This window comes from Podarcis cretensis, assembly GCF_951804945.1.
Source record: "Podarcis cretensis genome assembly, chromosome: 3".
Classification (NCBI taxonomy): domain Eukaryota; kingdom Metazoa; phylum Chordata; class Lepidosauria; order Squamata; family Lacertidae; genus Podarcis; species Podarcis cretensis.
In genome coordinates, this window is record NC_137172.1 from 55,247,513 (window position 1) to 55,270,312 (window position 22,800).

The 22,800-nt window shown below is 41.9% G+C and overlaps 1 protein-coding gene across 1 annotated transcript in view; it reads right to left on the minus strand.

Moving 5' to 3' along the window:
- The window catches only part of FNDC1 (fibronectin type III domain containing 1), a 95,356-nt gene that overhangs the window by 51,743 nt on the left and 20,813 nt on the right, over positions 1-22,800 (minus strand). Inside the window, exon 2 of the mRNA XM_079971145.1 lies at positions 1,036-1,245. Coding sequence (XP_079827271.1) covers positions 1,036-1,245 — 210 coding nt within the window. The remainder of the gene's footprint in view (positions 1-1,035; positions 1,246-22,800) is intronic.

The following is a 22,800-nucleotide window of genomic DNA, read 5'->3' on the forward strand; positions in this document are numbered from 1 at the left end:
AACTCCAACAGCAACTCTGACTGGAATGTAAACATTGCCTCGTGACAAGCACTTCGCTGCACAGTGAAGAGAGCAGAAACCAACACTTCCAACTCTATAATTCTATGATTCTGTCTTCTCTTTGTCTTGTGATTCAGTGAGCAGTTTGTTGATGTTTTTCTTAAAATGTGGCACACAAAACTTCTAAAGATGTGGAGTATGTAACATCAGAACCAAATGAGGCTTAAACAAAGTACAAGTTTGCCCTTAATTTGGAGCTCTTTTGCTTAAAATTGACCCCTAATATTTGAAATTGGACCCCTCTGACTAATTAACTGAAGCTTGGGTCAATTAAACCATTGAAACCTACCAGTTCTAATAGTGTTGCCAAGTTTTATCTCCACTAAACTGTTGGAAGTGGAATAACACTTGGCTTGCTAACGCTCAATTTAGCTGAAACATTACCAAAATTATAAGCTACCTCTTCTATGAAGTTACTGCAACTTAGTTTGAGTAATTCAACATAATAGTACTCATACTCAGAGTGGACCCAGTGAAAGTAATGTGCATGATGAATTTGGGCTCATTAATTTCAATGGGTCAACTTTGAGGAGAACTTAGTTGGATACAAGCCATTGCCTTTTTCGTCCTGGTCAAGATTTTCCTTTTGCTTAATTAAACTGCTTACATAGCAGATCATAACACATGCAGTCAAATTCTAGATATAAGGGTATTAGACACTTTCAGGAATCTGCTCTAATGAGTGAATTAACCCACTGAACCAAATTACTAGGGAGAAGGAATCAGCACAAATGTTTCCACTTGCCCAGCAGAACACACCCACACCCCACTGTGCACTGTTCTGGGCATTCTCCTGACCCTCTAGAGTGGCACGGGGGATGGCACGGGGGCGGGGAGCCCTATTGCACTATTGGGTGCCCTTGCATTGGCTTCCGCTAGGGTGCCCAGTTAATTGGATCCAACCCAATGCTTCATCATCCCAAACAATAGTGCCAAACCTTATTTGGTGTGAAATAAACTTTGGCCTTGACTTACCTAATCTTTTAACCTCATGACTTCTTTCTTCTTTTGGCAGTGGCTTATAACTCATCTTTCTGCTGCTCTCTCCATATCCCAAGAGGTAACCTGGATATCTACGCAGGCTCCTTGAACCTGAAGAATGGGGTGGCCTCCACCGAACAAACGCCCTGTCAGCTGATGATGGTCGGCCGCGCACTCTTAAAGGTCTGCTTGGCACTTCCTTCTCTTCAAAAAAATGTAAAAACACACAAACACACAAATCAAGAGTTACTCTTAAGTGCTCTTCATGTGTTAACTATTTAACATAGGAGGCACCTTTTTTTTTTTTTTTACCTTCATTGAGCATACAAGTTTGATAAATGGTGAATCAGAGATAAGGCTAGAGAAATGAAGCAGTGGTGCAAGGGGGATAAATAGTCAACTCATCACTTTAAGGGTCCGATGGGGCTTCCCAATTCAACACCACTCCCAAGGAGGCTGCAGGCTTAGGGTTCATCAGGTTGACAACCACTGAAGGGATTAGGAGGTGCCAGCAGCCACTGGCAGAGGAAGAGGGGTGCGGGGGGAGCGCACCACCCCCGGCAGTGTGATCCTAGTGGAGTGCCATCGCGGTTGCACCCCTGTACATGCTGGGTGCCACACCCCTGTGGGCGGCATGCCCTGTCCTGGGACGTACGCTAGCCCTGCCCCCACCTGCTTTCCGCCCCCTGGTGCTGGAGCATGAAGCTCCGCCACTGCCAGCAGCTCATCCCTCCACTCCCTGAGAATCTGAGGATACAGCAAGGGCAGCTACCATACACCCACCCCTTATTGAAAGTTTGGATGCTTAGCTTTGATAAGGCCTGGCTGTCTATAAAGAACTGTAAGATTTTGAGTGGTTGGGAAGGAAAGGACTGAACGCTCACTTTTCTACCTCTTCCCTTCCCTTCCCAACTGGAAGTCAACCATGGGTATTTTACATGATTTTTTTAAAAAAATAAATCATAGAACTACATTTTCTGGAGGGTACCCATGAGGGTACTCTAGAGGAAGGAAGTATAGAGAAAAAAATCAGGGAGGAATGGCTACAAAATGCAAAAGGACTGTGACAATTCTATATAAAGCTGTTGCAAATGGTCACAGTGCTTGTTTTAAGCTGTACATAGAGTGGTCCCAGACAATTATTATTTTTACATTTCATAGTCATTTGGCCCCATTTTTTTCTCTACCCATGTATATCGCATGCCGGCTGAAGATGTGGATTCTAGTTTGCAAAATCTTACTCCGCAATTAATCTGCTAGTCACTACAGACTTTTTGTTGTCAGAGATATATACAATATGTAGCTCTGCCCTATCATAAGATATGGAACAAGATAAACAATCACATTCCTTTAGACCAAATATGAAGAGTCTTTGGCCTAAATGAGGAGGGGAAGGCTTATCCCTTCCTTCTCTAGTCATAACATCTCCCCCACCTCCCCAAAAGAAACCCACCATCATGGCTATTGTTGTTGGCATCTGTCTGCCTTGAAAGCATCAGTAAAAAAAAAAAGGCAGTACCCTTTGGTGCCAATGAGAACTTTTGTACAAAACTTTGTAGCACTGCAAGGGGGCGATTGGTGCTTACGGCTAGGGAGGGAAGCGATAAAGACTCTCCTTGTGCACTGTGGCTCCAGTAACAACTGGAATCTATGCCTGTAACTGAGTCAAGAAAAATGGAGATGGAGCTTCATGCTAGGCATAAAGCACAAGGTATAGTTTGGCCCCAAGAAAGCAAAAACGGAAAGAATGCTTGCAGATGAATTTGCAGATCTAGGCTGTGTACCAAACCAGTGTCAAACAGAGTTGAAGCCAGATGCATAACCAGTTATTCATGCACTTGGAAACATTAATCTTCTTCTCAAAGAGAAAAACTGAAATGGAACATGGTGCAAACTGGAGCACTGGCGAGTGCAGACGAAGTGGCAGATTGGGTAAACTCTTTGGTGGCTGCAGAGTTAACGTCTTCAATCCAAGAGATTTAAATTTGACAGCACACTGCAAGCTTCTTACATACAAGCTGTCACAAGCCAAGTACTTAAATATATTGAATGCACAAACAAGATACTGGCAGCTGATGCTAAATTAAGAACCAGTCAACTGACACAAGACAATGCACTGAAGGCTGATGGAACTTCAGCAGGGTGCCTTTAGGAATTCCCTCCACCCAGGAATCTTTCAAAGGAAAACCCATTAATTAATAGAAGGGTTACAGTACAGATGGGGAGCTTATTGCACTCCAGGTGTTGTTGGACTCCAACTCCCATCATGCCTGATGACTGGCTAAGCTGGCTGGGGCTGGTGGGAGTTGGAGCCCAGCACCACCTGGAGGGCCATAGGTTCTCCATCCCTGAATTACCAGGTGTCAAAATCATTACTGCTGATACACTAATGCATGGCTCTATGTGGAAGGAACATAACCAGACAACACAGCTGCAAAGATGCAGAAAGAAAAACCCAGAAACTAAATCAAAATAAAATGCCGATAAAGATCAGCAATATTACTTTTTTGGCCTTATACTGGCTCCAAAAGAAATAAAACCAGATCTAAGGCAAAACTGCAGCAATATAACAACTGGAAACCTCAACATCCATATCAGAGATGGAAACTATATTGGGAATGTTTAACTGTTTAGTCAGATTTTCTCCAGGGTTAGCAGTGATAACTTTACTTTATACAAGTGGCGGAGGCTTAGGGATGAGAAGAAATGTTTGTAATTGTGGTAGATTGTGCAAATATCCATCAATGCATCTATGGTGGAACAGCAGTTATGGTGAAGACAGACCACAAGCCACTGGAGAACATACTGAAGAAGCCTCAAGTTGAGGTGCCAACTTGAGCCAGATTGTAAATAATGTTTTCCCCTGCTTCTGAAATATCGTCTGAAAAACTAGCTATAAACCAAGGACAGAAATACATCAAGCAAACTTTTCAACCAAAACATTTCTACCTAGAAAGAATGCCATACAGCAGTGGGTGGGAAACTCATAGCCCCCCAGGTGTTGTCAGGATAGACCTCCCATCAGTTAGCTGGGACTGATAGATGCTGAAGTCCAACAACTGCTGAAGGGCCATAGGTTAACTGCCTCTGCTACAAAGGAAGATGTTATGGAGCAGCAAGTACACTTGATGTCATGGACAGGTTGGATGCAGAGGAATGGTGGGAGGAATCAGCCAGGGAACCACCAAGGGAAGAAGGCTCAGAGCCTGGGGAGTAGAGGTGTTACAACAACGAGTGGTCAGAGATAGAAGAGGGAGAAGACTGGGAAGGGGTAACAGGGCTTAGTGAGCTGGGAGAAGTCCAGAATCAGAGGCAGAAGCTGAAACAGGTGAGTGGGAGAAGGGAGGCCAAGAGGCAGAGATCAGTCAGGCTGGTGAAGAGCCATGGGTGTCTCCCCATCCTGCTGTGACAAGCTCTCTTCCTTCATTGTCTCCCAGAACCAGAAGAGAGCTGAAATGGGCAGAGCAGTGGCAGGTTGAACACGCAGGGGCAGTCTTTGATTGTTAGGAAGCCCCTGGAAAGGAAAGGACTTTGACGGCTGTGGTGTGGGGAGGTGAGGACTTTCAGTCTCGGCAACTGATTAATGTGGCCAGACCTACCAGAGATGAGCTGCTGTGCTCATTAGGCCTGACACTCAACCCAGTCTGTGAAGATTGTGTTTTTGCTAATAAAGCGTTAACTCCAACTTTGACCGTGTGATTTACTGCCGACTTGCTCTTTGACACATGATATTCACAAGCATTCCAGCCACTGAAGAGAAAATGGAAGAAATAAGAAACAAAGATGAAACTATGAAAAAGTTTATTAGGATGATAAAAGGAGATTGGCCCAAAATCAAGTCTCAAGAGCAATGGGAAATTAAGGACTTCTGGAGCATCAAAGCAGGGTTAACAACAGAAAGGGGACTTGTACTCCAAGGAGAATGAATCGTTATTCCAAAAACCACTGACACCAGGCATATTAAAGAAGATTCAGACAGGATGCTTTGGCATTGTATTGTGCAAAAAAAGCAGGGGGAGGGAAATGACATACTAAATTGGCCAGGCATGAATACTCAGATATGGTGTCCAGATGTTCCACGTGTTTGGAATATCAGAAAGGAAATGCCAGGAGCCAATGACACTTAGAGACATCCCTGACAGTTTATGGCAAGGAACTGAAACTGATTTGTTTAGAGGTGAACAAAACATGAACCATACCCTCCAACATTTATCCGATGAAAATAGTGACGTCCTATTATTATTATTATTTATACCCCGCCCAGCCCATCTGACTGGGTTGCCCCAGCCACTCTGGGTGGCTTCCAACATAAACAAAAACATAATAAAAACTTTAAACATTTTAAAACCTCCAAACCCATCAACATTTATCCAGTAAAAATAGGGTCATCCTAAGGAAAAGTGGGACATTCCAGGATCAAATCAGAAACCAGGACAGTTTCTGTAAATCTGAGACTATCCCTGGAAAATAGGGACAATAATATGCCCATTGTGGCATATTACAACAGATACCCTGAAATCATGGTTGCAAGATGTTTGCAAGCATGGTAGTTCTAGGAAGGCACAAGTTACATAGTACAGTATTTTTCTGTGTCTAAAACACCCTCATGTATAAGACGCCCCCTATTTGGGGGGACTCCAAATTAAGAAAACACCCCTCAGCACTACCCGTGTATAAGACGAGCCCCAATTTGAAAACTATTTTTTGGGTTAAAAAAACAACAACCCTAGTCTTATAGACGGAAAAATACGGTATATATCCAACAACAACTCTCAGGATACACCAGCTAAATTTGCATCATTTGTTAAACATACAGTCACCAGCCATTACTTCCAACAAGCAAATAGGTTGTGTGATGTGCAGATAGGAAAAAAGGGGTTGGGGAGACAAAAAAGAGAACAAATGTTGACACACATTCCCAAGCATTTTGAAGACACACAAATTGTGGCAGAAGTACAAATTGTGGCAGAAGCATCTCCAACACAGGCTGTGAATGGATAGAAGATGAAAATCTCACTTTCAAGCCACAAATAGACATCCATAAAGAAATGGAATAATAGGAAAACATAATGAATTATAGACTGAAGCAAACTCCCCCCAATTAAGGGGGGGGGAGAAATCCCTTAAACAGCCCAATGAAGGCTATGCATGCTCAGTAGCCATGCATGGAATGCTAGACGGGAGGGGGGGGCAAACACAAAGCCTGATGAAGATTGAGCATGCTCCATAGCAATAGAATGCTCATTGACTGTGAGAGGAGGGGGAATAGAATGGAGCGAGTGGAATGCTGATCAGGCAGTACTCCATACTGCAACATTTTGCTGCAGGCCTCACCTATATTTACCCAAAGCATTCTACCCTCTCCATATCCCCTTTAAAACTACAAACTGATGTTCTAGGCAGCTATTACATAGAATAAAGTACCTGGCAAACAGATCGCTCTTTCAGCAACCACTGCCCTTTCTTCAATTAAAAACCTTTCAGTCAGCCTTTTTATTTCCTGTATTTTCTTTTAAAAGTTGTAAATTGTCTTTGAAGAGTGCAGCTAACTACTACAGTATGTTCATTTTGTATTCCTCCAGCAACCCATAGAAGTAGTTATAGGCCAAGGTTTACCAGCCAGTTAAGTCTAGATTACAGGCACTGCGGCTTGTAATGCAACTCACAAAGAATGCAACAGTAGGCACGAGTCCTATGAACAATAATGCAATTTTGCCAGCAACGCAGGGCTGTTCAATATTCTATTATGTAGCAGGTTTTATTCTAAGGTCTTTAAATGCATCACGTTCAAGAGCTACAGACCTTGCACATCCACATACTGCTATCTCTCCTGGCTCTTCATTCTGCAATAAATGAGTCTTATTTACGAAGACTGAATACATTCCTACTGGCCACATAATATCACTGAACTTTTGCTAGCTTGGTTTGGCAGGAAGGGAGTCTGCAGTTGATCAGTTTTGCCTCCACCAATAAACGTCACAGCTTTCCAACTGGAATTAGTATAAAGAGTTTTCATGGGACAAAGGATACAAAAGGAACCAAATCAGCCAGAAAGTCATATGGAAAGCATTGCATTTAAAACAAATGTGGCTTTAGGCAAAGAACTGCTTATCTGCTCAAATTTTCACTGCAGGCTCTCCTTTTTTTATATAAAAAAAACCCAAACACCATCTGTGTAGGTCTTAGCAGACATTCTTAAATCTGCAGAAGACTATTGGCTGCACTTGGGATTCAGTCCTGCTGCAGTGCCTTCTCCCAGAGATAGATTGTGTTCTACTTTACAGATACCACTACTCTATTTGAAGGGCTGTCCAGTCCAAGTTCAGCTGAAAAATATAGACCCATAATAAGGGAGAGCAGAAGAAGCCCATCAACAGCTAGTGCTTGGACAGCATATTGAGCAGGTACACAGGTCAAATGCTCATAGACTTCTTCACTAGAGTGAGTATTCTATTTTGATTTAAATTAGGGCAATTATTCCTAAATATGCATGGGTACATACATCAGCATATGTAAATTTTATGCAAATATGTGCCCTCTTTTTTGGTGATGTTGTCTGCTTTTTTTCCTTTTTCTTTTTGGCATCTGGCCACCCTACCAGGAGAACCAGTTTGCCCAAATGAGCCATTGAGAGAGCTGCTGCCTCTCCATTGGCCTCCCCTGCTGTATTCACCAGTTGTGGTCAGTGATAGGTGGTCCCCCCCATCTATCCAGGACCTATGCTCTTACAAACAAATCAGTGGAGGAAAAGGTTTATCACAGACTACAAGACTTGGTGACTATATGCTAACTTGAGGATCATGGACACCATACCTCTGAACACCAGTCATTAGGAAATAGCAAGGACTATTGCCTCATGCCCTGGTTGTGAGCTTCCCGTAGGCATCTTGCTAGACATTGTGGTCCCCCCACCCTTTATCTTCACATAATTGTGAGTTGGCTATAGACTGAAAGTGGGGCTGCCTCCCACTCTGAACCTGGGTCTCCCCAGCCATGATTTAATGCTCTATACCACACTATACTGGCTTGCAACCTCAAAGGCTATATAGTAAGCTATGACAATATTGCCAAAAAGGCTTATCTGGGAAATTATACAGTCATGCCTCATGTTATGTTTGCTTCATGTTACGTTCTTTCATGTTATGTCCCGCAGCGACCCGGAAGTACTGGAAATGGTTACTTCTGGGTTTTGCCACTTGCGCATGCGCAGAAATGGTACCAGAGGTACCACTGCATTCAAATTAACGCCATGTGGCATGATTCCTATGCACCCTTTTCCAAGAGTAACTGTATATAGCAAGACTAACTTTTTAGAAAATATGCACAGGATTTTTATGCACAGATGTGAGTACCTCAAAATAGGGAAGGCAGGCTAACTCACAGCAGTCCTATAGAGCAAGCATTTCACTAGACCACACACACAACGCGAGATGCAGTCATATACAACTAATCCCTTAAAAATAAGGGGTGGGGGAATGGCTGAATCTTGTTGCCTTTCTAAACTTTGCACAGACTTGATTCATCTATTATTTATAGAGTACACTATGCATCTAACTGTTCAAACATATATTTTGGAGAAGAAGAATTATTTTTCTTCTTTTAAAAAAGGCAAACAAACAAACCACTCAAACAAGCAGTCACACCACAGCTATTCCCTTATAATATTCCAAGGGTCTGCCAACCCAAGAACTTCCACCAGTGGAATCCAGGACCCAGAATGCATTCTGTGTAGAAAAACTGTGGAGCTAGCAAGTCTGAAAGCCAACCTAACCACTCCAAAGTGGCTGCTGAGTTGCAAAGACCACCAGGTTTTCAATGGCAGAAATGGTTTGCATAAGCAGAAATGTGTCCTGATAAGACAGCAAAGCAGAATTATGCTTGCGAAGAATGGAAGAATGGAAGGAAGATCGGAGTGGAAAGGAAACACATTAAAATGTGATGTATACAAAATAAATAGTACAGTAAATAGTGATGCAACTATGAAGTGTCCAGGCCTACACAGAAGCAAGTAAATGCCACACAAATAACAAAAAGACAAGCCTAAGAAGCTAGAGACCAGTGTGGTTTCTATACCAGGTTAACCTGTGTGTCTTCCCCTAAAGAATTCTGGCAATTGCATTTGGTTCTGGGAATTCCGTTAAGCACTCCTGTCTGTCACATGTACATGACCTGCTGTAGCATAGAGATGGCATTTACAAATCCCAGGTTAAGTCTGAAGCATAGATATGTCAAAAGAGGTTTATTGGAGAATGACTTTCGCTGATAACTCTGTGTTTATCTAGAAAAAGTTCCTGCAGCATTAAGCCAGGGATGGTGAGACTCCCGACATCTGGAGATCCACAGGTTCCCCATCCCTGAGTTAAGCCCTTTTTGTACTTGGGTAGCAGATCAAACTATTCACCAAGCTTTTGAACAGATCTCAAACATAATAAAAGAGATTAGAGTATATTCCCAAGCAACAAGAAAACTCTCCCCTCACACTAAGATTGATCCTGAAGTTTGTTTAAGCCAGGGCCTAACTACACATTACATTAATGGTGTGATTTAAAGCCTTGTGAGTTTTAAAGAATAATAATAATAAATACCAGATGAAGGGGGAGAGATTACCCTCAGCAACGCAGTGTTTACATCTCCTCTCTGAAGCTACATTATCAGCGAAAATCACTGGAGCTCTGTCTTCTTTTCCATCTGACTATACAGATGGAAATGCTATCTATCTATCAGATGGAAATTTTCTATCTGCTCAGTGTTAACTCCTATAAAAATCATGAAAGCCGTGCCATGGGATCTCTCAACTATTTATTTATTTATTTATTTATTTGCAAGCCTCTGCAGGGAGGAGAAACTGGATTGAGACCATGTTGCTGGGTGGAGTTAAGCCTTCTCCTGTTCTGTTTTTAATGATGTAAATGCCTCCAACAGTTGTAAGATATGAGTGTGTTCCCTATTGAGGCAAATTATAGCAACTTTGGGCGGCGGATTTGCATGGGGGGGGGGGAAGCATGGTGAAAAGGGTTAAAAAAATCCACCCCTCAGCACTGCAGTCCTGATCTAACTCCATCACTACCTCCCTGGATGCTTGTTACAAAATAATAATAATAATAATAATAATAATAATAATAATGAGAAATATATAATCACACATCATCCTCGTCCTGCTTAGTGCTAAATCTCTCCCAGTAGCTTTAAATGTGCTCTTTGTTTTACCCTACGTTTGAAAATGGTGGGGTAAAAGTGAAGCTTTGGTCTCACTTTCTGAAACTTTCTTCATAGCCTTTAACTGCTGCTAAACCTTTCTTTTTTTGTTTGAAGGAAAGGACGCACTTGGGATGAGCCAACACCGAGAGGAGCTGCAGAATTCCAGCTGTCCAATATCAGCCCAGAAGATAGCTGCGACTCTCCTTTCCGAAGCCAAGAGCAGCATTCCATCTTGTTCTTTCAACACATTCTGTATCCCATCCCTGATCCAGAAAGACGGATCTATTTTGTGGGCAGCAGCACAATCTTCCGCATGCAGCTTGCCTTTCAGTGCCAGGTCCACAAGGGCAAACGCTCACAGAGGGGCAACCCATGCCTAGCACCCAGAAGGTCTCTGCATCACCAGATTGACTTTCAAGGTTCCTTCTAGATCTAAAGATCAATAGTTCTGCACAGCAGAAAACTTGCCACTACTGCATGTACATGTAATGTGGAGGTGCAACCTATCGCAGCTCCCTGGCATGCACAGGGTGGCAAGCATACATTTGTTACATGCACATGTCATGCTGTTATATGAACGTGTAAAACACTGGAGTGTAGTGTACATGGTAAATATATACTGTCTCAAGTAGAGCTGGGGAAGAAATTTGATTCAGTTGCATCTGAAGCCAAATCAATCAGATCTGCTATTTGCTGGCCTACACACAGTGTCCCCTGAGAACCAGAAAGGGGGGCAGTAATGTAGCAGCAACAAAAACGACATGACAAGATCTTGGGATTAAATTGGCCACAACCTTATTGATTACAGATGACAGTAGGCTTTACTGGGGTACCCTGAGAATTTTACCATTCAACTTTTTCAGACCCCAAACTTGGACATGCACAATCCAGGGCACATTCCTGAGTGAGTCCCATGACCCTGGAAAAGAAAACACTTTTTTAGGGAGAGATCTCATGCGGCACCCAAAACCATGTGTTTTGGCACCATGCAGTATCATGTCCCCCAAAAAGCACTTTTTCAGGGCAAGACTGCAGTGCAAGGGCATGCAAGGTTATGGCATCCAAAATGGCCGTCGTGATCTCACAAGAAAAAATGGGGTGTCCTGTTTTTTCCAGGGCACTTGGCAAGTATGAGAAGGGTGGGGTTCCAATATTGTCCTTTGTCCCAGGCAGCAAAATACCCTGGGTTGGCCCTGATGCCTGCCAGGGTACATATACTTGAGAGAATATCTCCACCAAGGGCACCATCAAGCCTTTTAAAAGCCAAATTGAGAAGAAGGACAAAATTAGCTACAGCATGCTTAGCTTGCGGCCCATGGGGTTTATTATGTTCTTCTCAGTTTTCTATACTTCTCAAGAGGCAACGTATTTCATACATCTGTTTTACACAGAGCCCTAATTCTGGCTTGCCGTCTTAAGTTTTCAAGAATTTGAAATGTGCCGGCTATGAAAATATGGTACATTTGAAAGAGAAGAACGCTGACATTTAAAAGGAGAGCACAGTATATAAAAGTTTGCATTAATTTACAGAGTGCAAGGTTTTTATATGAGTCTGTTATTCATCCAGGAAGAAGTCTGCTAGAGGAGTCTATTGCCCTTCTAGAGACTAAGGGGCAGGGATAAAAGAAAAGAAGTATAAAAAATGAGACTTCTGGTTACAAGAAAGAGGATATCAGCTATGCTTTCTGATGGTAAGAGCTGCTCAACAGTGGAGCACAGTCCCTCAGATGGTGGTGGTCTCTCCTTCCTTGAAGGTTTTAAAGCAACCTCTGTTGGATGGCCATCTGTCATGGATGCTTTAGCTGATATTTCTGCATTGCAGGGGGTTGGACTGGATGACCCTCAGGGTCCCTTCCAATGCTACAGTTCTATTATTCTCCCCCATCCCTAATCCAGAGTTAGGGCAATGATTCCTGAACAGGCATTGCCCTCCCTGTCCTAGTGACGGTGGCATATAGCCAAAACTGCCTGCCTATATAATGACATTATGAGGAAGAAGGTGCTATAAAAACAAACCACAGCTCCAAAGCAGCAGACAAGCAGCACTGCAAACAGCAGTGGACAGGCATGAAATCTAGCTTTCTGAATAAGTGTTTTGACTCCTCTCACCCTCCCTTTCACACACATTTTTACTTAAATTACTTATTCGTATTACATCTGCCTTTCTAAGCAAAATGCCAATTCAAGGCAGCTTTTAAAAAAATCCCTAAAATAAATAATAGCAAAGTGAGGTAAGATAAACAAGCAGCAAAGCAATAAAAAGAGCAGAAACCTACCAGAGAATTAACAGCAACCAAAAATGCCCACAAAAAAACAACACAGTTTTCAATGCCTGCTTAAAATATATTCATGGCAGAACTTTCAATTCAGCCGTTATTGTTCCTATTATTTTTCCATGGCGACAGTTGCATTGGAGAACAATTAATCTTGGCAGCTGATTTCTGTGGAGATTGTCCTTAATAGAGCCATTTTGAGCCTGTTCCCACAACCATTTTAGCTGGCGATATTGTCCTCATGTAGCAACCGTGTGTTTACAAGGAAGCAGCCAGGCGAGTTTTCAGGACCCACCCGATTCTTGCAACTGTAATCTGTTTCAAGACTGAATTTCAAATTGTTGTAAGCCACCCTGCATAGTTAATAAAAAATAGTCATAATGGCAAGACTGATAATGCAGGTATCTTTTCAAGGGATAGTTTCACAATTCTCACTATGCGTGCAAATAGGGATAGGTTGTGGTGGCGCTGCTGGGATGCATAGAGTGGGTGTAGCATCCTGCAGTCGTGAAGATGGTCTCTGGTCTTTCAGAGGCCCTGCCTGGACTGTCAGGGAATGCAGAACAAGAAATCTGCAGATCTGAGTCAAAGCGGTGGAGAAGATTTTCCAGCCCAAAAGCTGTATTCCCTCCTGCGCAAGCTTATGGGAGCCAACATGTCAGCAGTGGGCAACAGGGCAATAAGTGTAAATTTTACCTTTGTGCAATAGGCCCATTTTTAAACACACACACTTCTATCCTCCTTTCAGGCAAGAAAGGGCTGTCATCAGAGTTCGGGGACAGATTCCAGCCAGGGGAAAACCCACAAGGAGGACATGAAACAAGGCCCTTGATAGATGTAGCCTGCAGGGGGAGAATGCGGATGGGAAGGGTTGTAACCTGAGGAAGAGTCTGGGCCTCAGGTTCCCCAACCCCTGTCCTAACCTTTAATAATACCTGAGAAGGTGTGTGCAGAGGATTTAGAACTCCCTTCAAGTTCACCAGGAAATAGAACTTCTTACTCTCAGCCATTCTAACAGGCAGGCAGTTAGAAGCCTCTGCATCAGCCTAACCAAGTCCAGATATCATCAGCCTGGTCCTTCCCAGTTAGAGGGGCTTCTGGTGGGATGGCTGAGAAAAACCTTATCCTGAGACTAGGGGGGAGGTCTTTGCCAGTCAGACTAGACAATCCTGAACTAGACCGGTGGCATGATAAGGCCACGAAATGCTTGAACAGGAATAAACAAGCAAGCATTCAGCCAAAGCAAATGAGCAAAATGCCTTTAACTTATAGATAGATAGATTTTCTAGAACAAATTAATTGAAACTTTGCCTCCCATACGCCATCTTCAGGAACCCACTGTCCTAATGTTTTGCTATGTAGATACTGCCCTCCCCCATAAAGAAAATACTTATCTATATCTGCCACTGATGATTAAGGAAGTTGACCTCTTTTGGAATATAGCCCATCAGTTTAAAGGATTAAGCCAACCTCTGTGTAAATTCTTTGTCTGTCGCAGAGCAATTACTTTTTTTGCGCAGAAAGAGGAATTCTTCCATTGGTTGCCATAAGACAATGGGAAAACACGCCAGAATTCACCGTGCTGATGCCAAGAATTTTGGGCAGCACATCTGTGGCCAGTGGTAAGCCTGATTTCTATGTAATTGTTCATTATAAAGCTTGAGATCCGGTTGCCTGGCTTTCCATATTACTTTTTTAAAAAGATTTTTTGCAAAATTAAAAGATTTAGAAACCAATGCAAAAGCCTCTTTGCAGGGGCTTCTTAAAGCTAAGCACAGTAGTACGGACCTTTTTTTCTCATCCAAATAATAGATGTGGTCAGTCATTCCAACATTAGTTAAGAACAATTAGGAGAGAACAGAATGGGAAGTCAATTAACTTCTCCACAATCTAGTTCATACCCATTCCAGTGTTTAGCATGGCTGTTACTAAAGAGATAAAAAAACAACAAAAAAACCTTATACCAGTAGTTGGGGATTGGTCATGCTCTCATTTCCTCATTTTCCACTTATGAGTGCAGTTCTTTACATTTCCATATCAGTTTATTAACTTAAAAACAAACAAGTCCTCATGAAAATTCAGCTACATTTTAGAGCAAATTTCGCCTAACACACATTTTTGTATCAATTTTTGCCTAATACATTTTACAAAGTGATTTCCCCTTGCATAATATAGGGTTGCCATATTTCAAAACACCTGCAAAGTTTTTGGAAACAAACCCAATTTTTATTTTTTTTATTTATGATTTTCAATTTTATACATTTCAATAATTTTTTTTAATGATATTTATTAAATTTTCCAATAAAGACATAAAAAACAACAACAACAATAAAAACAGACACAAACAAAGACAACAAGTATAACTTTCAAACCTTATTTTCTCAACCTAGTTTCACCGACTTCCTCATACCTCACCGTTCTGTATTCTAATTTCATTATCCCATCAGCAAATCCATACCCTTATTTCCCAAATATTTTTTACCACTTCCATTCTTTTTCATACTCGTCGTCTCTGAAAACCACGTTATTTTAAATCCATGTCAATCTAACATTCATTAATCTTATAATATTTATTAAGATAGTCCTTAAATTTCTTCCAATCTTCTTCCACTGTCTCTTTCTCCTGGTCTCGGATTCTGCCCGTCATTTCTGCGAGTCCCATGTAGTCTGTCATTTTCATCTGCCATTCTTCCAGAGTGGGTAGATCTGATGTCTTCCAATACTTTGCAATAAGGATCCTTGCTGCTGTTGTGGCATACAAAAATAAAGTTCTGTCCTTCTTTAACACCACATGGCTGACCATACCCAGGAGAAAGGCCTCTGGTTTCTTCAGGAAAGTGTACTTAAACATCTTTTTCATTTCATTATATATCATTTCCCAGAAAGCCTTAATCCTTGGGCACGTCCACCAGAGGTGGAAGAATGAGCCTTCACTTTCTTTACACTTCCAACATTTATTCTCTGACAAGTGGTAGATTTTTGCAAGCTTGACTGGGGTCATGTACCACCTATAAATCATTTTCATAATATTTTCTTTCAAGGCGTTACACGCCGTGAATTTCATACCGGTGGTCCACAACCTTTCCCAGTCAGCAAACATAATGTTATGACCAATATCTTGCGCCCACTTAATCATAGCTGATTTGACTATTTCATCCTGTGTATTCCATTTCAGCAGCAAGTTATACATTTTTGATAAATTCTTAGTATTGGGTTCTAACAGTTCTGTTTCCAATTTGGATTTCTCCATCTGGAAGCCAATTTTCTTATCCATCTTATATACCTCTAGAATTTGATAATAGTGAAACCAATCTCGCACTTTATCCTTTAGTTTCTCAAAACTCTGCAGTTTTAAATTACTACCCTCCTGTTCTAGAATTTCCCAATATTTCGGCCATATACAATCCATATTAAGTTTTTTCACAGCTTTTGCCTCCATTGATGAGAGCCACCTTGGAGTTTTATTCTCCAGTAGGTCCTTATACCTAATCCAAATGTTGTACAATGCTTTCCTGACAATATGGTTTTTAAAGCCTTTATGAACCTTGACCTTGTCATACCACAGATATGCATGCCACCCAAAGAAATTATTAAAACCTTCCAAATCTAAAATGTCTGTGTTCTTAAGAAGCAGCCAGTCCTTCAACCAGCAGAAAGCTGCTGACTCATAGTAAAGTTTCAAGTCTGGCAGGGCAAATCCCCCCCTTTCCTTTGCATCAGTTAAAATCTTAAATTTTATTCTGGGTTTTTTGCCCTGCCAGATAAATTTAGAGATATCTCACTGCCATCTCTTGAAACACTCCATCTTATCAACAATTTGCAATGTTTGGAACAAAAATAACATTCTAGGCAATACATTCATCTTAATAGCTGCTATTCGACCAGACAAGGAAAGCTTCAAGTTTGACCAGATTTCTAGATCTTTTTTCACTTGGTTCCAACATTTCTCATAATTATCTTTAAATAAGTTCAAATTTTTAGCTGTCATGTTAATCCCCAAATATTTTACACTTTTAACCACAGTTAAACCTGTTTCAGTCTGAAACCTCTCCTTCTCTCTTACTGTTAGATTTTTCTCTAGTACCTTTGTCTTAAATTTATTTAATTTAAATCCTGCCACTTGACCAAACTCTTGAATTATTTCCAAAACCCTTTTCGTACTAGATTCCGGCTCTTGTAATGTAAGTACCAAGTCATCTGCAAATGCTCTCAATTTATATTGTCTCGCTCCGACCTGAACCCCTTTAACCAGCTGATCTTTCCTTATCATGTTCAGCAAAACCTCCAGGATCAAAATAAAAAGTAGTGGGGAAATTGGGCACCCCTGACGTGCCCCTTTTTCTATCTTAAGCTCTTCAGTAATTACGTTATTTACTATTAACTTTGCTTTTTGTTCAGAATAAATTGCGCCTATACCGTTTTCAAAACCTTGGCCTACCCCCATCCCATGGAGATTCTTCTTCATAAAGGTCCAAGAAATATTGTCAAAGGCTTTCTCCGCGTCCACAAATATCAGAACAGCTTTTGTGTTAATATTAACTTCTAGCATTTCCAAAATGTCTATTATATTCCTTACATTATCTGATAAATGTCTTCTCGGGAGAAAGCCCGATTGGTCCCTATGGATCTCCCCCATTAAAACTTTTTTCAGTCTTTTAGCTAAAATGTCAGCAAAAATTTTGTAATCCACATTTAATAGAGAAATTGGGCGGTAGTTCTTAAGTTGAGTCTTTTCAGTCTCTGTCTTCGGTATAAGCGTGATAAAAGCCTCTTTCCATGTATCAGGTGCTTCTTTCCCCTCAAGAATTTCATTACAGACTCCCTTCAAAGGTTGTATTAGCCATTCTTTTAACGCCTTGTAATATTTGGAAGTCAGTCCATCAGGCCCCGGAGATTTGCCCAGTTTCATGTTTTGGATGGCATCTTCTATTTCTTGTTCAGTTATTTTCTGATTCAGAAGCACTTTGTCTTCACTTGAAATTTCCTTCATCCCATTTTTCTCCAGAAATTGTTCTATGTCAATGTCTTTTTGTGGCCCTTATGCGTATAATTGTTTAAAGTATCTCTGGAAGCAGCTTCTAATTTCAGTTGGATTATTAATGTTCTTTCCATCCACTTCTAAATTTGTCACTGTATTTAGTTTTTGTCTCTTCTTTAATTGCCAAGCCAAAAGTTTCCCACATTTATCAGCAGATTCAAACGTTTTCTGTCTCATTTGTTTAATTTTCCATTCTATTTCTTGATTCATCAGTTCCATATATTGAATTTGGTGTAATTTAAACCCCTTCAAGATCTCCTGAGACTTTGGTTTTGATCTCAATTTCTTTTCTCCTTCTTTAATTTTTTCTAAGATCTTATCCTTTTTCTCATTTTGGCTTTTCTTTTTTATTGCATTTTGTTGTATCAAGAAACCTCTCATAACCGCTTTGCTTGCGTCCCAGATTATTCTTTTTTCCACGTTGGTCCTCATGTTAATCTCAAAGTAGTCTCTTAATGTTTTTTGGGCCTTTTTACAAAATTCTTTGTCTCTGAATAATGTATCATTCATCCTCCATCTGAAAGTGCCAACTGTTGTTTGATTCATCTCCATCTTCACGGCGTTATGGTCGGAGCAAGTTTTTGGGCAGATTTCCACTTTTTTTATCTTCGATGCCAGTCCTCTAGTAACCCATATTTGGTCAATTCTAGTCCAGGTCATTTTGGCTTCAGAAAAAAAGGTTCCTTCTCTTTCAAGGGGATTTTTTAATCTCCAAATATCAACCAAGTCCATATTGTCAGTCATTTCAAAGAAGGTTTTTGGTAGTCTTCCGTCCTTAGAAATTACTTGTCTTTGTGCTTTATCCATGTTTGTAGAAACAACTACATTCATATCTCCCATCAAGATTACGTTGAAGTCCATATAATCCAGCAAAGTCTCATGCAACTTTTTGAAGAATTCAGATTTGCCTTCATTCGGTGCATAGATTCCTAAAATCAGAAATTTCTGACCTTGAACTTGAATTTCAATTGCCAAATATCTTCCTTGTTCATCTTTAAATATTTGTTTCGGCATCAATCTGTCCTTTACATATATAACCACTCCTCTTTTTTTCACTCTGTCAGATGAAATAAATTCTTGTCCTAATTTCTTATTAATAAGTAGTTTTCTATGTGTTCTTGTCACATGTGTCTCTTGCAGGCAAATCAAGTCCAATTGTTGTTTCTGTAAAATATGAAAAACGTTCTTCCTCTTCCGAGGAATATTCAGGCCATTGCAGTTCCAGCTCAATAGTCGCAGAGCCATGATGGGGTTATTTACTTACTCCTCCTACTGCTCCCAACCGTTGCTCTTCCTCTGTTGGTGGCTGTAATCCAAATGATAGGTTTGCTAGATCCAGTAGTCCTTTTCCTGATGTTATAGGCTCCTCTCCAGATTCCGCTTCCTTCACCAGGTCCTCTTCGTGGTCTCTCAAAAATTTATCTTTGTCACTCGGTGTCTTTATTCTGACTTTCTTTCCTCTGTATTTGAAAGATAGGCCTTGAGGGAATTCCCACCTAAAGAAGATTCCGCTTTTTTTCAGTAGCACGACCAGATCTTTGTAATCCTCTCTTGCATCTAAAATGGGCTTAGGAATATCTTTGAAGATCTCCACGAAAGAATCCTCAATTTGCAATGTATTTTGATAGTGCAAATTTAAAATTCTATCTCCTCCTTTGATCCCAAAGAAATCAAACAGTCTCTTGGCTTATTCTTTTTTTGTCTTATTCCAAGTCTAAATGCACTCACAATCTTGACCTCCTCCCCCTGCAGGCCCTCTTGCCAAAAGTCAGAAAATTCTTTTGTAAGAAAGTCCACCAAGTTGTCCTGCTCACTTTCTGGCACGAATCTCAATCTTAAGTTGCGATCCCTCCTTTGAAGGGCTATCATAGCAAAGGATAAATCATGGTCCGCCAGCTTCTTTACAACCGGTGGTATTTTTCCCTGCGTTTCAGTTGCAATCTCCTTTGCCTCCTCAGCAATCTTTCGAGTAGTAGCTGATTCTTCTAAAAGCCTCCCAATATTTTGGGCATTAGCAGTCACTTGAGTTCCCAATTCCTTTAAACTGGAAGTATTCAGGTCAAGTTTTTTTGAGATCTCAGCTACTTGTTTACTTGTATCAGTCCCTTGTTTCGTTAAAAGTTCCAGAGATTCATTTATTTTTCCAAGAGCTTTCGTCAAAGCATCTTCTGCAGACATAGTTTTAGATTTTATTTGTGAGGCCGCAGCTGCTCCTATCACTGAGGCCCTTCTTTGCTGTGTAGTACTGTAAGTTTTAGGGACAAAGGTGGCGCTGTGGGTTAAAGCCTCAGCGCCTAGGACTTGCCGATTGAAAGGTCGGCGGTTCGAATCCCTGTGGCGGGGTGCGCTCCCGCTGCTCGGTCCCAGCGCCTGCCAACCTAGCAGTTCGAAAGCACCTCCGGGTGCAAGTAGATAAATAGGGACCGCTTACCAGCGGGAAGGTAAACGGCGTTTCCGTGTGCGGCTCTGGCTCGCCAGAGCAGCGATGTCACGCTGGCCACGTGACCCGGAAGTGTCTCCGGACAGCGCTGGCCCCTGGCCTCTTAAGTGAGATGGGTGCACAACCCCAGAGTCTGTCAAGACTGGCCCGTACGGGCAGGGGTACCTTTACCTTTACCTTTTTACTGTAAGTTTTGCCGGATCTGAGGTTTTTCTCCTGAGCCAGCTCTATTTTTCCTTTGCCATCTGCCATGCCACTATCAGCCAGGCCAAGGTCAGTCTCACACTCCTAGATTTGTTTTTACTAGTAAATTTCCAGTGGCTCAGCTTCTAGTTGCTCAGTTGTTTCCCACAAAGTTACAAAGTCTCCTCTGGGGGGGGGGGGAATTCCCAACTTGCATTCACAATTTTTACAAAAGATATATTGTCTCAAAGTCCCCCCCCCATCTCTTCTTCAAGGGAGAAAGAGACCCCAGTTCCAGCACTTTTTTAAAAAATAGTTACAATTAAATAACAGTCTAAGTAAAAGTTCTCAACACTGTATCTTTCAGAGTTATTTTCAGGCTCACTTTTTTGACAGTTCAGAATTCTTTTTCCCTTCTTACAAAGCAGTCCGTTCCCAGGATACAAAAGACAGTGGGTAAAGTTCATTTCTCTCCTTTCATGCAGGTTATTTAGCTCAGTAACAGTTCTCCCTCACCGCTCCTGCCCGCTAAGCGAGGGGGTTAAATCTTACTTGAACAGTGGATTTGTTATTCAAATGCAATCTTCAAAGGTTTCAGCTTAGTACTCTCTTTGCTTTCTTCTAACTACAGTGCGGTAAGGCAGACTTCCTTTTTGTACCTTTCCCGTGGTGGTAAATCTTTTAAATTTAGAGTCCAATTTAAGCCTTTACTCCTACTCATGAGTAGATGCTTTCAAATCCAATTTGCCAGAAGAAATCAGCGCTCTCCGATAATGGTGATGCGGCTTCGCTCCACAGACTGGGTAGCGGCTCTCAGCACCACGCTCCCCCCAACACCGTTCCGGAGCCTTTAAAAAGGCTCTTTCGCAGTCCGGAGGGATCGCAATGGTACCCGCCGAGCCTCCTTGTTTACAGGCTCCTCCACCTGTAATTTTTAAGGGTCCCCGCTTTGCTGTAGCTGCAGGACCCAAACCCGCGGAGCAGGCTTCTCCCGGAGCTCCAGGAAAAGTCTGCCATTAATCGCTGGCGCCGACCGGAAGTTCTACATTTCAATAATTTAACAATCATTTTAATATTTCAATGGGAGCAATCCCAATTTGTTGAGTTTTTCAGACTTGCAACAGATTAGAGTTGCAAGGATCGGGTGGGTCCTGAAAACTCCTCCCCCCCCCCAATGTAATTTTAATCTTTTGGAGCTGTTTCCACTGCTTTTCCCATCATGTTGCCATACATCCGGGTTTCCCCTGACACTTTTCATGGTTTGGCATGCGCAGGAGCACTCTATTGCGTCAAGCGCACATGCAGAAGCGGTGCTCTACTTATGGACTTTTCAGGGTGCAAACGGCACCCCAGAACAGATCGTGTCCGTAAGTAGAGGTACAACTGTATATGCAATTTTGTACGCATTACTTGGCTTGAGAACTACACTGAAAAGCTCAAAAAAAAAGTATGAATTGTGAAGGTTCACAGTATTGTTCACATATTGTTTTATAAAGTGCAAATTAGGTATATTTGCCTATAGATGCAAACTGAATTGAATTGCTCTCCCATCCCTACTAGTAGTAATGGAGAGGCAAGAATTGAAGGGCTTTCAGATGTTGTCCTCTCTTTGAAAGCATGTTCTCTTTGAAGGGCTATCTGGCCCAGCGTGGTTTCAGGGGAGGGTAACAGAGGCCTTGAAGTTGCTCCTCCACAGCTAGCACCTGAGCTGCCATGCGCATAGGACCTTTTGACATGTTATCCTCACAGCAACCATGTGAAATGAAGTAAGTTACGTTAGTGCTGATTTGGAAGCCCCACCAACTTCCACGGAAACTAGGTCTGCAGTCAGAGATGGAGCGATGGTGACTGGCTGTCCTTTTAAGTGTTCCAAGGAACTGATAGAAAATGCAGCTACAGAGTCTCCTGCCTGATGATCACATCAACCCCTCTGCCCTCCTCTTCTTTTGACGGAAGTCCTGGTGGCTGCAAGAAAGGCAGAGCAGAGGAAACTACAGATGCTTCCTCTCTTAGTACTTCAAATCAGACATACACTTTTGAATGTACAGTGGTACCTCTGATTCCAATTGCGATCCGTTCCAGAGGCCCATTTGCAACATGAAAAGAGCACAACCTGAAGTACCGTATCTCCGCAGGTGTGCAGTGCAATTTGGAACTTGTGCACATGCGCAAAGCACAATTGAGTGCTTCTGTGCATGCGCAAGTGGCAAAACCCGGAAGTAACCCTTTCCGGTACTTCCGGGTCACCGCAGGACGTAACCTGAAAGAACGTAACATGAAGCAAACATAACATGAGGTATGACTGTATTGATAAACCATGTTTTTTTGTTACAGGAAAGGGCCTAGGCAGGATCTGCTGTGGGGTGAGGAGAAAGAAGTGTGCGTCTACCCTGCACTCCTGAAGTGCATCATCAGTGCTAAAGTAAGAATCAGCTGCCATTCCGATTGGCTTCTGGACATTAAATGGGGGCAGACATCTTGTCCACCTCAGGCAGTGTAATGTCTTGGGCCTTGGCAGGTTTTGCAGTTGCTCCTAACCTTCCCCTCCCCCCGGCACAGCCACAAGGAGAAGATTGGGAATTTATCTGAGTTATTCTGCAGGCCAAACTACTGTGAAGTTTATACCA